The 15,633-nt window shown below is 40.4% G+C and overlaps 1 protein-coding gene across 1 annotated transcript in view; it reads right to left on the bottom strand.

The window, feature by feature from the left end:
• Positions 1-8,011: 8,011 nt before the first annotated feature.
• Positions 8,012-15,633, bottom strand: part of DHTKD1 (dehydrogenase E1 and transketolase domain containing 1) — a 36,571-nt gene continuing 28,949 nt past the window's right edge. The window contains exons 14-17 of the mRNA XM_068986897.1: positions 13,412-13,494; positions 12,570-12,739; positions 10,664-10,749; positions 8,012-9,581 (exon numbers count right to left, since the gene is read on the bottom strand). Coding sequence (XP_068842998.1) covers positions 9,477-9,581; positions 10,664-10,749; positions 12,570-12,739; positions 13,412-13,494 — 444 coding nt within the window. The 3' untranslated portion in view covers positions 8,012-9,476. The remainder of the gene's footprint in view (positions 9,582-10,663; positions 10,750-12,569; positions 12,740-13,411; positions 13,495-15,633) is intronic.

Genomic DNA, 15,633 nt, shown 5'->3' with positions numbered 1-15,633 from the left:
TAATGCATTCACTCAATACTTGCAATACTTAAAAAAAAAAAAAAAAAACTACTTCTCAAGTTCTCTAACCAAACAAGAATACTTTAAATGTATAGTTTTTTAGGGAAAATATAAACAATGGAAATCAGTACTTTTCACCAGTAAATACTCCTTATCAGTATGGAGATGTGCTACACACAATCTGAATATATGCAACATTACTGAACTGTACACGTAAAATGGTTAAGATGGTAAATTTCATGTTTTTGCAATTAAAGAAAATGTTTTTTATCATTAAAGTATAGGATATATCTACCAAGTCACAGAATAATTTTGCAAAGCTATGGGTACCAATGACAGCCAAGGCCATGATCCAAATAGAAGACTGAAGACAATATACACAGTAGAATGCAGCCATTAAAAATTATACTATGAAAAAAAAATTTTTTAATTATACTATGAAGCTTATATCAGTATCAGGATGTTTTTATGTTGTGGTAATAAGTAGAAAAGAGTGGTTCTCAACCTGGGGCAACTTAGTCCCCCAGGGGATATCTGAGAATTGTCTAAGAAGAAAATTTTGGTTGTCCCAACTTGAAGGGGCTGCTAATGGCATCTGCTGGGTAGAGGACCCTCACTAGAAGACACTAACAAAAGTCTAGTGAGCGAGCAGAGCCCAGGTGGCATTTACGGCAGTTCTCTCAGCTGATCTCACCTCCCTCCATTCTCTCAAGCTAAAAAACACTATGGAGAACAACACACCCCAAACCCTTAAACTCCATCTGGGAAGGGAAAATAAACCTGTTGGAGATTCAGTGGAAAGAATCACCAGTCCTGGGCAGAAATCCCTAAGCATGAGAAAGACAGAAAGGTACAGCTTGGCAACTCTGTAAATCCATTAAAAAAAAAAAAACAATAATAAATAACATAAAATACGTAAATTAGTTAAGGGCAGGAAAAGTCGTGAGAAATGTGACACTTCAAGAAATATAACTCAAGTTAGGTTTCTTCTTCTTGGGTTTTCTTGGGTTCTAGCTGTAAAGCTGAAAATATTTACCACCTGGCCTTTTACAGAAAAAATGTTTGCAGACCCTTGGGTTAGAAGATTCAATAAGTTCAAAGCAATAAAAACCATAATCCCAGTAGGCTTTCTTAAAGAAACTGACAAGCTGATTCTAAAATTCAAATGAGTGACTGAGAACTGACAAAATCATTCTGAGAAGAAAGAGCAAAGCTGGATGACTTTTACAACCTAATTATAGGATTCAGTCTAAAGCTACAGTAATCAAAAGTTATGGTTTACCATAATGATGGAATATGATCAATGGAACAGAACTGAGAGTACAAAAACAGACCCATGCTTAAATGGCTAACTGATTTTCAACAATGATGCCAAGGTTAATTCAATGGAGAAAGGATAGCCTTTTCAACTGGCCTGTCCATATAGAAAGAAATGAGCCCTAACCTTACCTCATGCCATACACAAAAATTAACTTGGAACAGACCATAGACCAAAACATAAAAGGGATAACTATTTAGAAGAATACTGGAGAAAATCTTCACAATACATATGTCTGATGAAGGACTTGTATCCAGAAAATATTTTAAAAGGCATATAATTCACTAATGGGACAATAATGCAATTTTTTTTAACAGGAAAAAGATCTGGGGAGAAAACACTTTACAAAAGATGAACAAATACTCAATAAGTACATGAGAAAGCTGCTCAATATCATTTGTAAAGGAAGTAAAAGTTAAAATCTTTACCGTGGAGAAAAGGGAACCTTCCTATACTTTGATGTAAAATGAAAACAGGCGGTTCCTCAAAAAGCTGAAAATAGAGCTAACATATAATCCAGCAATCTTACTCCTGGGTATATATCCAGAAAAGGTAAAAATTCTAATTCAAAAAGATACATTCACCCCAATGTTCATAGTGGCACGGTTTACAATAGTCAAGACATGGGAGCAACCCAAAATATTTAAGGGCTGGTCAGTAGAAGCAAAGTAATACAATGATTTGGCTTTGGAGGACTTATAATTAAAACATGCTATTTACAACATGATTAAAAGCAAACAAAAAGGAAAAATATTTGCATGATACCTGTCAAAGGTTTAACACATATATATAAAAACTTGTCATAAACCAATTTTTAAAATATTAAGAAGAAAATGAATAAAGATCATTAACTGAAAACTAAGACAAAAAGAGAAAATATGTTCAAACCCACTAGGAAACCAAAAGAAATACACAGTAGAAGAATCATTTCACTATCAACTCAGATTGAAATGATGATTCTCCTATGTACAATAGTTGAAACAAAGAAGCAATCTAAATGTCCCTCAACAGAGGAATGAATAAAAGATGTGGGTTGTATGTACAATGATGATGCTCCTATGTACAATGGTTAAGACACAGAAGCAATCTAAATGTCCCTCAACAGAGGAATGAATAAAAGAAGATATGGGCTGTATACACACAGAGAGAGAGTGGAATACTACTCAGCTGTTAGAAAGAATGTAGCAACATGGATGGACCCACAGATGATCATACTAAGTGAAGTAAGTCAGAAAGGGTAGATACCATACGTTATCACTTATATGTGGAATCTAAAATGTAACACAAATCAACGTATTTATAAAACAGAAACAGACTCACAGACAGAGAGAACAGACTTGTGGTTATCAAGGGCTGGGGGAGAGGGATGAAATGGAAGTATTGGATTAATAGATGCAAACCAGTATACATTGGGTGGGTAAACAAATACTGTATAGCACAGGGAATTATATTCCATTCAATATCCTATATTCAGTATCTGCTATACCTCAGCAACTAACACTGTTAATCAACTGTGTGTGTGAAGTCACTCAGTTGTGTCCGACTCTTTGCGACCCCATGGACTGTAGCCTACCAGGTCCTCTGTCCATGGGATTTTCCAAGCAATAGTACTGGAGTGGATTGGCATTTCCTTCTCCAGGGGATCTTCCTGACCCAGGGATTGAACCCAGGTCTCCTGCATTGTAGACAGATGCTTTACAGTCTAAGCCACCAACTATACTTCAATAAATAATTTTCTAAAAAGATAATGCTCAAAATAATTCAGTGTATTTACTATTTGAACTAAAATTAGCTTCTCAAATTATAACCAACCAAGACCTGAGAATAACAGTACAGGCGTTTATTCAGTGTTTGGTTACATACCTGACAACATACTAAGAAAATGAAGAGAGTTATAGCAGTCCATAGTACCTTCTCTCTAAACTGGATCTGTGCAACAAAATAAAAAACTACCAATCAAAACCAAGAAACAGCAAATGTAAAAAAAAATCAAAAATGCATATTAAAGCTTAACCAACATTCTCCATCATGACATGCTCTTATTATTTACTCTTAAAATACTCTCACCCTAGTGAGTAGCAGCTAAAGCAAACAGCTAAACTTCTCAAGCATCTTTCTTTACTTGAATCTGAGAATTAAGTACTATAGTTTAAATACAAGCAGGCCTTAATACACTGCACCACATTAGCTGAAACTGAAAAGGATAAAAAGACACACATCCAATATTTAAACACTTCAGTTAACACCATACTATACAAAGCCATCACTTATTGTGATAAGTGATATACAGTATTTGTCTTCCTGCCTGTAATATTATTCGGTGAGTATTTCATAGACTATGAAAAGCTATAGTTTCTTAGTATACCTTACATGTAACGGGAACAACTATTTTTATAACCTCAAAGAAAGTTAAAAAAGAAATATATTTCTGAATATTATAAAACAGTAAGTTTAACAAAAGTCTTACTTATCTCTTTCTAGTCCCTATTCTGGTTAGTTCCATGAGAAATTGAAAGTACAGTAAAAGAGAAACGTCTGGGAACTTTTGGGATTAACAATATTTCCAGAATTGAAATGCCTTACTTTCAAAAGTCCACAATGATGGAAGAACAAATTGATGCAGTCCCTATCTTTTGAATGCATTTCCGTGATTTTTTTTCCTCTGAACTGAATGAATCAAGAAATGAGAAGTATACACCTGCCCAGTTGCAATCCATTTATGTCAAATGGTTGGTATGCATGAAAACTGACCCAAAAGACTGGGTCATTTCTAGTGTGGTAGATCATAATAGGCAGGAGAATACTGTATCTTATCTAACACACAGGCCAAAGAAACATAAGGTTTGGAAATGCTACAACTTAGAGAACAGTTGTTTTTGAAACCATGAGATAAACTATCTAGATTTAAAAGGTCTACTCTAGTTTTATTCACTTTTATGCCTCTTGAGAAGAGAAGGAACAGGTATTTTTCCAGTTACAACCAGAAAAAGGTTGAGGAAAATAAATCAATGTAGCTAGTTTAACAAAGTAAGTCACTTACTGCTGCTAAGTCACTTCAGTCGTGTCCGACTCTGTGCAACCCCACAGACGGCACCCCACCAGGCTCCCCCATCCCTGGGATTCTCCAGGCAAGAACACTGGAGTGGGTTGCCATTTCCTTCTGTAAGTCACTTAGCTACCCTCTATATTACAAAAATATACTTACTTTCCTTTCAGGTTTCTGAATTTCTGGTAGAACTGCACAGAAAGGTTTGATAACTTCTAAAAATTTGACTGTTAAAAAGAAAAAAGAATAAATGCCCCTATTACAAAGTTTTAAAAAAGATTTTTATTTTTGCAGAGTCAAATACAAATGTTCTTTTAATGGCAATCCATCCCATTCCCACCTCCAAAATGAATTAATCATAATGCTCTCCATTTCAAAGTAATTTGCTTCCTTATGCTTGAATCCCACCCCTTTACATATACAGAAAAGGAGTAATTCAGTCAGCATCTCTATATCAAAAGGAGCAAAAGCAGTCAACCAACAAGAACATGCATTATGGAAGGAAACAGGCCATAAAAGGAGGCAAGTACAAGAAATGAGCTGAAACTGCAGGACTGACAATTTGGGATTTGAAACATGCTGAAATGCATAAGTGAGAAACATCACACCCCAGCAGTGAAAGTGCCAAGTCCTAGCCAGACCACCAGGGAATTGCCTAGATAGGTTTTTAAAAGTACTGAATACAATCTCTACTTCATTTCATTAAGTCACTATTCACTGCTTGGACGCTCTCCCATATAAGAAAACCTCAAAGTACTTGTGTATGTTCAATCCTCAGCCCAGAGAATGATGACTATATTTCATTAGAAAGTACTGTTTTCCCGGACAACTCATAATGTATAAAAGTAAGATAGACCAAACTTTAGGATAGGCACTCTCTTCTGGCATGGCTATAATTTGAGAAGTCAAGTCCTGCCAAAGAACTGGAGGATGAAGATGATAATCATTCACTCTCTGCCAATGTCTGTAATGTGCAGAAACACAAAAATCCACAACTAGATTATTAGTTAAGATCATTCTTCCCTTACACACACAGGATTCTATGTACTAACATCATGAAATTGTTTTAAAACTGACTTGAGCAATTACACTTCAGCCAGTTAGCCAACAGTTGACTACAACATCTTTTTTGTTGTTGCTAAATTTATGTTACTGAAGTATGGTTGATTTGACTATATCATTTTTTAATAAAATCTCTCCAAGTGACAGTGGCCATTGATGTTTGACAGAAGAATTCATAAATTCTCACAAGCAGGTTGTTACCCAAGTACCATTTAAGACGACTTCGAAAGCAAATCTGAATATTATGAAAGTGTTTATCTCTACTACAAAACAAATGTCAATCCCATCAGGAAACTTCCTAGAATCTCCCTACCCTTTTCCTTCCCACTTCAACCTAGGCTACCCTCCCAGATATCTTGGTTTATGGTCATCTGTGTTGGAATATTCATGTTCAGGCAATGCTTTTTTGTCTGCCACCTCACTCTTCCTGTGTTGTAGAATGTAATGCTTTATATTGCAAATTCAAGACCAAGGCTCTCCTATTCCTTTCAAATGTCCACTAGTTAGCAGGCCAATGGGTGCACGTGCGGCTTGGGTTTGCGATAATCCGTTCATCTAACAATCACCCCAACAGCTATGTAAGTATATTTGTGAAGATACATGGTGTTGAGGGTTTGGGAGAGGGCCCTCGAAAGATTCCCATTATTTAAGGCCTTGTCCCTAAGGCGTACACGACCTGACACACGTTGAGTTTTCAGTAAACGCTACAGAATGACTGGAATGAAAAATTTAACGAAAACGCTAGGCCACCAATCGCCTCCTTTCCTCCCCTAAAATACATGCCGTGCATCACTTTTTAAAAAATGAAACAAGGCAGGGAGCTTCATTCATCACAACTAATATTCCAAGGATGATTTGGGAATAAAAATATGAGTTTCCTAAGCTCTTGAAAAATTAAAAGTGGTCCAGGTGTCTCCTGGTTCCTTAACTCCCCGCCCCCAAAACCAATGGCCTCCCCGCGCTGTCCTCCGCTCCACGCCACCCACGGAGATGCGCAGACCCAGGCCTCCCGGTCCTAGCCCCGCAGCCGGCCCGAGCTAGGCCTCGCACGGCTGGAGGAGCCACGGCTGAGGCCCCCTGCCAGCGCCCTCCGCAGCGGCCCGCTCCTCCCCGGCCCACAGGCTAGGCGACCCCGGACCGGAGCCCGGCCCCCTGCTTGCGGCCCGTAGGGGCCCGCGCCCTCGGGAAGGGCCTACCACCGCTACTCACTGCCCATGGCGGCGGCTGGGGCGGCCCGGCGGGGCCCAGCGGCCTCGGCGCGGCCTTCGCTAGGGTCCCGCGGCTCGAGACTCGGCGCCCGATCGTGACACGCTCCGGCCGGCCCCGCGCAGGCTCCACCCCTTCCCACGTGACCCGCGTTGTCGCCCCGCCAGGCCCCACCCTCTGACGACAGCCTGGCTTTAGGCCGCCTGCGCATATGACGTCCGCCTCGTTGCCATGGCCACCGCCGGCGTGGGCGTCCTTCTGCGGAGCCCAGGAGGTGGGACCCTCTATGGGGCCAGGGCTGCCCAGTCTTTACGCTGTGACCACCTCTCCGAGCGCAGGGTACAGCAAGGGCTGTCTCCTTGACCTCGACCCCCAGGAGGCCCGGGGGTTAGAGTCAGGACACAACCCGAGCGACCGCCCCAGGAGCGCAGGACGGGTTCGATCTCCAGGACTGGAGCCGAGATGCCTCCAGAGCCCGCATGCATGACCCAAACAAACTTAATTTTGCTTCCATCTTACTGGAACTGCTGGGACGTTTTCAGAAATTTGTCTGTAGTTAATAGCTTGTGAACTTTTCACTCTCTACTATGGCCTTCCTGAGCAGCTTGAGGGATCTCGGTTCCCCAGCCATAGATGGAACATCGCCCTCTGCCTTGGAATGCGGAGTTTTAACCACTGGACAGCGCGCCCCCTCCCCCCGACCCAAATCCCTGTCTGCCTTGTCTTGTCTCTTTTGTCCCTTCGTGGACAGCATAGTGTAAGGGAAAGCATATAATTTTAGCAGTCTACTAACCCAAATTTTAGTTCCTCCTACTTCTTAACGAGGACAATGAGCAACACGGATTATCTTTAACTTGCACGTGTTTCTAATGTCAAGAAAAACGCCATATTGCAACAGGTGTTCAATAAACACCTGTCTTGAGTATTGAGGATTGAGGAAACACCATTTTACTCTTACAGGATCATTTCTTATTTTTGGTCCATTATAGCTGGTTCTTCATATGAGTCAGAGAAGATGCAGGGGATCAACGCTAAAGTAATATACTTTAATAAAAAGTCTTCCAAAATTAACTGGTTTGGCAACTTGCTATGGAGAACTAACAGTCCCTTCCTGAAAGGTAATTCAAAATAATGATGCATGTTGCAGTGATGACTGAGAGTAAGAAGGCTAAGATACAGAAGATATATCTCATGGCTCAACTTGAAGATTAACAAGAAACAGACCTGGGAGGTGTAAGGTTAGACATTTGGAGAGATCTAAATTTAAAAAACTCTAGTCTTCCATCTAATTTTGTGCTTAGACTTTTGAAATATTTTAACTCAAGAAATCAAGAGATCTGAAAAAAAGATGACCCTGTGCTTTTATTTTTTTTCGAGTTTAATATACAACATTGATAACCATTCTCATTAAATAGATCCTTGTGATTTTATTGGCTGACATTCATGGTACTAAGTTACATGATTTATGATTTACGATGTGAATCACTAATCTACTGCTGCGGCCAGAACAACCTATACATTGGTTCTAAAAGACACTGACAGTTGCCAGTAAAGGTGGAGAGGGTATTCCAGGGCCTCGGGTATTCTCCCATTTCTGAAAAAACAGTATTATGGCACAAGAATGGTATATGGTAGTTTCTGCAGCACCAAGCCATATAAAGCTAGGAAGTTTGCTGATGTTTAGTTATACTCTCCAGTACTAAGCCTAATTTCCGAATAAGGGAATAGATTGGTGATCTCTAGAAGTCCCCGAAGCACCTAACACTGGGAAGTTCCTGCCATCAAAGTGATCCTTAAGTGCCACAAATAAACATCGTATGACAGCAGGGACTTTTAGAGGCGAGGCTGATCAACCAGTGGCTGAAATCCCCATATCAGACACCGCCCAGCGTTAATTAAAAATATTAAGGTATTGCGGCAAGAATAGTTAAGGGGGACAAAAAAAAGATACTATGGCAAAGTAGACCACCAATCAATTTCACTGTAGCTACAATTCAATAATAATGTGCTAAGGATCCTACACCCAGAGGTTTATATTTAATAGGACCGATACTTAAGGATAATGGGTAAAATCGTGATCCTGAAGAACACAAATCAGGAATAATACAGTTTTGCTATAGTATTTGATAAAACATTTTTCACAGTGGCTGGAAAGCAGCACCAGAGATGACATAAAATTAAAATATAGGTACTCAAGGACTTTGAATAAAGAAGGGAAGATTCATGAAAGTGACACGCAGTAAGAAAATCTGGAGGAAACACAGCAGTGGGACCCTGGCTCACACTATATGCCTGGGTGTTACGTGTATAAGGAACTGTTGGGGTCTCCCCCTGTTCCAGAGATGTCCTTGGACTTCCCCTGGCAGGTGTGTTGTGTTTCAATAAAGAGTGACCTGATCAACCCCAAAAAAGAAAATTGCAAGTCACTTCAGTTGTGTCGGACTCTTTGTGACCCTATGGACTGTAGCCCCCCAGGCTCCTCTGTCTATGGGATTCTTGAAGCAATAAATTCCTGTTCAAGAACTTTTCCTGGGTACATACAGTTAATCAGAAAGAGGAGAGTCTAAAGACATCTGGATCAGGACCCAGTTCTACAACTCACTCTGATCTAAAACAATATAACATTATGGTACATTAAGGAGGAAAGCGACTTGTGGGATTCATGTCTCAAAGAACAATTCCTTTGGCTGTGCCATGTATTCTAGATTCACCTCTCCTCCACCCTCATCAATCTCAACGTCTTCCAGGAATACAGTCTTTTCATGGTACCTAGCGATTGGAGGAGACAAGCCTTTCTTTTCATGGCAGTTTTCTTACAAGGAAGTAGTATTTCTTCAAAGGACGTCATGGGGCAAAGGTCTTGGTGAGGATTTCTTCATGCTGCTGTAGGTGAACGGTGCCGATTCCCACAGCCGGTACTGGCAACGCGGGTCGGCTCACAAGACGGAGCTATTGTGGAAACAGAAAAGAAATAAAATGACATTTGAAATCAATCATACCTCTGCTTAGCTCGCCCAGGGACACGAATGTATTTCTCTTAAGCTGTTTAACCATAAATCACCCTTTTAGAAAGTAGTGAATGACATAAACTAGATTACAGGGAGATCTGTGTCACAACTGAAAACTAAATTCCAGGCATAAGGTGAGACACATTCAGGAATTTGTCCTGTTCTTAGGTAACTGTTACTTGGTTTTAGCTGCAGGGTTTTCTAATTTAGAACTATTCACAGGTGAAAATGATTGGAGCCTGGTAAGCTGATATCTGATGTTGAAGCTGAAACTCCAATATTTTGGCCACCTGATGCCAAGAGCTGACTCATTTGAAAAGATCCTGATGCTGAGAAAGATTGAGGGCAGGAGAAGGGGACGACAGAGGATAAGATGGTTGGATGGCATCACTGACTCAATGGACATGAGTTTGGGTAAACTCTGGGAGTTGGTGATGGACAGGGAGGCCTGGCGTGCTGCAGTTCATGGGGTTGCAAGGAATGGGACACGACTGAACGACTGAACTGAACTGAAGCTGATATCAAGTGACTTGAGTTCTAAACAAAGCAGAATAGAAAGACAAACAGAAGCAAGCATGATTGTTCTTCTCTTGTGTTTATCTTCCTAAAACATAACTAAGAACTTGGCCTTTGATATTTACCAGCCTTGCAGGTGGGCCTGGAATAAGTGTTATTGTAAAACAAGCCAGCTCATGGCTCTCCTCCCCTGGGGCTTGGTTACTAATCTTTGGGACAAGAATGCTGCTGAGTAGGCTAATAGGAAAGGTAGCCAACAGGTAGGTCTTCTACCTTTTTGAGTATAATCAGTGTTTTTGTTTTGTTTTTTTAACATAATACTAGTAGGTACACATACACAACTTGCTGAACACTCAGAAGTTTAGTCTGAAAGAGAAGCCTAAAACTAGATTTTATATTTTAGTTTATCTTTATAGAACTTTGGACTGATAATAGGGGATAAACCTATTTGTTGGCACTCCAGAGGAAATGGGACACACACAAAACACTGCAAGGAAGAGCTTTTACCTTGCAGGCCAGTTGCTTCTCAAACCTTGGAGAAACAAAAAACCAAGGACCCATGTTCTGAGGCTCCTCCTGACTCCAGATAACATCTATAAAAGAAGAAATTTCATCTCAGTACAGCAAGTAAATATATATACAACATACTACACACACAAAAACACACAATATGTATGTGTGTGTGCACATACATGCACATACCATACATGCTATCTATATGTATATATATGCTGCTGCTGCTGCTGCTGCTAAGTCACTTCAGTCGTGTCCGACTCTGTGTGACCCCATGGACTGTAGCCTACCAGGCTCCATCCGTGGGATTTTCCAGGCTAGAATACTGGAGTGGGTTGCCATTTCCTTCTCCAGGGGATCTTCCTGACCCAGGGATTGAACCTGGATCTCCCACATTCCAGGCAGATGCTTTACCATCTGAGCCATATGCACATACATACAAACACACACATATATCCTCAATACATACCTTTTGAATATGGCACAGTGTTATCTTTTTTTTTTTTTTTGAGAAATGCATAGTCATATATCCATCACCATCACCACCATGATACAGAACAATGCTCTCAATCCCAAATATCCCCTCATTCTGTCCCTTATACTCAACTCTTCCTCCCACCCCTAGCCTCTAGCAATCACTGATCTTTTCTCTAGCCACAAAGTTCTGCCTTTTCCAGATCAAGCAGATAAATGGAATCACACAGCCAGCCTTTTGGGTCTGGCTTCCATGAATTAGAAAAATCCATTGGTGATTTTGCCAACTGCAATAGTTCACTCTCTTTCATTGCTGAGGATTAAGATATTGTAGGGATCCACAAAGAGATTGTATCTTCATTCACCAGTTGAAGGATGTTCGAATCATTTCCAGTTTGGGGCAATTATGAATAGAGATGCTATCAACATTCATACATGGATTTTTCCTTTCTCTTGGGTAAATACCTAGGAGTGGGACTGCGGGGTGGTACAGTACCTCTGTGTGTAACGGCATGTGAAACTGACAAACTGTTTTCCAGAGTGACTGGACCAGTCTGTGTCCCCACCAGCAGTGACTGAGGGTACCAGTTTCCCTGCATCCTTATCAGTCCTTCATATTCTTTTGTTTCCATTTTAGTCATTTGAATTGGTATGTAGTCATATCTCACTTTAGCTTAATTTGCATTTCTCTATCACTGATTATGTTGAGGATCCTTTGATATGGTTACTTGCCATGTGGTTCTTTGGTAAAATGCCACTGCAATTCTTTTGCACCTTTTGAAAAACTGGATTATACGTTTTCTCACTGTTGAGTTTTCAGAGCTCTTTAAACATTCTGGATATTCCTTTGTCAGATATGTATAATATTTAAAAATATTTTCTCCTAGCTTTCAGCTTGTCTTTTTTATATTCTTTGCAGTGCCTTTCACAGTGCAAAAATTTTTCATTTTGGTAAAATCCAGTTTTTCTTTTCTGGAACATTCTTTTCGTATTATATCTAAGAACTTTTTGCCTAACCCAAGGTCACAAAAATTTTCATCCATTTTCTTCTAGAAATTTTACAGCTTTACATTTAGGTCTGTGATCTACTTTGAGTTAATTTCTGTGTTAGGTGCATATAGATATCCAATTATTCCAGCCCCACTTGCTGAAAAGGCTTATCTTTTACAATCATACTGGATTTATCATAAATGATAGTGTAGCATTGATAGTATCACATTCCTCCAAACTCAAGAAATTAGATGTCATATATGAGAGGGAGGGAGACTGAAAGGGACACCAGAAAAGACAAGCAGACAGTGGCTTTAGCTGAACTATTCTCACATCTCCAGATTCCATGAGAGTCAACTTTCTAGTAACTCTCACTTCCCCTGTACCAGCTTTTCATTTGAGATATTCCAAATACATTTCAGATATCTTATTTTACCTCTAACGTGTTTGTATTTGCTCATCTCTTGCTGCAGCGAATCCAGTGGGAAAGGACAGAGTTCTTCTATTCGGATGATGGCAAAGTCATGCTTCCTGGCCTCCAAAGATTCTCTTTGCTTCATCAGGGCATAGAAATGTTTGCCACAGCAGAACACCAGACTCTTAACCCTGTTGGGCAGGAAAGGGACAATTGGGTGGGGGAGAAATATCTTAAAATAAGAATTGTAGGGATTGCCCTGGTGGTCCAGTGCTGAGACTCCATCTCCCCATGCAGGGGACCAGGTTCCACCCCTGGCCAGGGAACTAGGTCTCACACGTTGCAACTAAGAGTTCACCTGCCGCAACTGAAGATCCCGTGTGCTGCAACTAAGACCTGAGAAGCCAAAATAAAATTTTTTTAATAATTAATTAATTTTGTTTACAAAAGGGTAAGAATTGTAGCAGAAGAAAGGAGGGACCACAGAGATTGAAATGCTTTGCCTCTGAAGCAGTGGGGGCGCTGTAGTGGGTTTCAGTCATGGTATGCAGTGGGAAACCTTTTTTAATAACACCCACTCCAGTGTTCTTGCCTGGAGAATCCCAGGGACAGGGGAGCCTGATTGGCTGCTGTCTATGGGGTCGCACAGAGTCGGACACGACTGAAGTGACTTAGCAGCAGCAGCAGCAGCACTCCAAACTTCACTCTTCTGTGCATAATCCAACTCCTACACCATAGACTTAAAGGACTTATACGTTTCAGAATAGAGATTAGGGTCACTTGGTTCACTTAACATGAACGAGTTCTCCCACTCTTCACAAATCTACTGCAGAGTATGAAAATAGAGCTCCACTTCAGATTACTTTTTTGGATCCACAGATGAATCTCCAATAACAGGTTGGAATGTTGTTCCCGGTGCCATTTCCTGAAGAGTTGATACAGCTGCCTAAGGAAGGGGAGAAAAAGACACAAATCTATAAACCAATGGACAGGAGCTAAAAATGCTTTCACTTACAAGGGATCTTTCAAAGGACTAGTGTCAAAATTCTCTCCCTATAAGTAAACATATGTACTGATAAACATAGTATCTTTCTCAGAAGTATCTGTTCTGCATACTTCAGGATAAAATTGTTTCTCTGAGGTTATAGACTATTACCTTTTGTCTGGTGCCATGATAAAATTTTAACAATTAGAATTTCTGTTTGATGACTCAACTGGATTATCAATTAAAAATCTGCCTTAATCTGTGGGAATCAGAAGCAACATTATATAGAATTTGTATTGTAAGCCAGCATAGCTAACGTAGTGCAATTATTTCTGTCTTTAGGATTTTGATGATAATTTATAAACATAACCATCAATCAGAACAATATAAGAATATTGTGAGAAGAAATTTTATTACTAAGCTCAATTTCAATATATACTTGTTGGGAATTGCCTGGCGGTCCTGTGGTTAGGACTCAGCACTTTCAGTGCCAAGGGCCTGGGTTTCAATCCCTGGCCAGGGAACCAAGATCCCAAAATAAATATTTTGTGGTACAGCCCCAAAATAAATACTTGTAAAGAACTTAAAGTAGAAAACTGATGAAGCCCAAGGTGAAGGATTTGATCTTTTCTGCTGTCATCTAAGTTAGTTTCCTTATAGTCTAGTCCCAGCTGAGTATGACATTTAGTCAAGGTCATTGAGGACAGCCATATAAATGCTGGAATATTGTGATATAATCTAAAAACATAATATTAGCTATTGCTAAGTGCCTCAGTAGTGTCCAACTCTGTGACCCTATGGACTGTAGCCCACTAGGCTCCTCTGTCCATGGGATTCTCCAGGCAAGAACAGTGGAGTGGGTTGCCATGCCCTCCTCCAGGGGATCTTCCTGACCCAGGGACTAAACCCAAGTCTCTTAAGTCTCCGTCCTTGGCAAGTGGGTTCTTTACCACTAGCATCACCTGGGAAACCCTAAAGGGGACACTCTGACTACATAGCAGGAGGCAATCTTTCTCCTTTCTGAACCAGAGTCCTTCGTCAGTCCCCACTTCCTATAGCAGAAATCAAAAGGAGCTGGAGTTCAGAGTCAGGTACCAAACTGGGGTGGGGTTTTGGTACCACTTGGCAGGTGTACCTCTGAGTCATGTCTGCCACATGGCAAGTCACCTCTGAGTAGGCCATCCATGGTGAGGGTTGGCTGTGTATATTCTGCTAGATCACTGTATCAATTTTCAGGAAGAAATCAGAATTCAGTACTGGTACTGCTCACTTTCCACTAACAAAAGGACTTACGTGTCTAATGAAGATATTTGATGACTTAATAACCATAGTTTTTCATTTGAAAATCTATAGAATAGCTGTTGGTATTTTTTAAGTTCCCCAAGGAAGGCTTCACTTATTTGTTTAATAAATTGTATATTAGACTTGGGGAGAGGGGTGGAGCATTAGGGCCAGAAAATGAACTCTTATTCTCAATTTCAAACAGCAAAAGAAATTCTCAGTAAAACTTTTAACTGGTCACTCAATATCTAGTAACATATATACATACATATATATATATATTTAATATCATTAGTCTCCTTTTAGGTATGATGGAGGGAGCAGATGACAACCTTAAGGATACAATGAAAGTTGGGTTCAAGAATCCCAGACGTATATGATTCTTAGAAATAAACTATAGTAACTTTACATTTTGACTTGGCCCCTTTCACATTGATATTTCAAAATATCAGTGTCAAGAGAGCCCCATCAGAAAGACCGCATAAAGGGACTTCCCTGGCGGTCCGGTGGTTAAGACCACGTGATTCCAAAGCAGGGAGCTCAGTTTCAATGCCTGGTCAGGGAACTAAGATCCTGCATGCCACATGTAATGGCCAAAAAACAAGCAAAAAATGGAAGAAAGAAAGGGATTGCATTCACTTTTCTCAAATGTTTCATGACGTTCCTTAAGCCACCTCAAAACACACAGTGTTGTTCACAGAGAGAACAAGTAGACCAAACAAATGAACTGCTGCCATTGGTGAAAGAAGCTGAGAAGCGTTCCCTCATTTCGGACCCCTGAGGCCGGGCTGGGGCAGATGAGGTGCCTGGAGTGCCACA

The sequence above is a fragment of the Capricornis sumatraensis genome, chromosome 15 (assembly GCF_032405125.1).
Source record: "Capricornis sumatraensis isolate serow.1 chromosome 15, serow.2, whole genome shotgun sequence".
Classification (NCBI taxonomy): domain Eukaryota; kingdom Metazoa; phylum Chordata; class Mammalia; order Artiodactyla; family Bovidae; genus Capricornis; species Capricornis sumatraensis.
The sequence above is the reverse complement of the archived record's forward strand: the minus strand, read 5'-3'. Positions and strand labels throughout refer to the sequence as shown.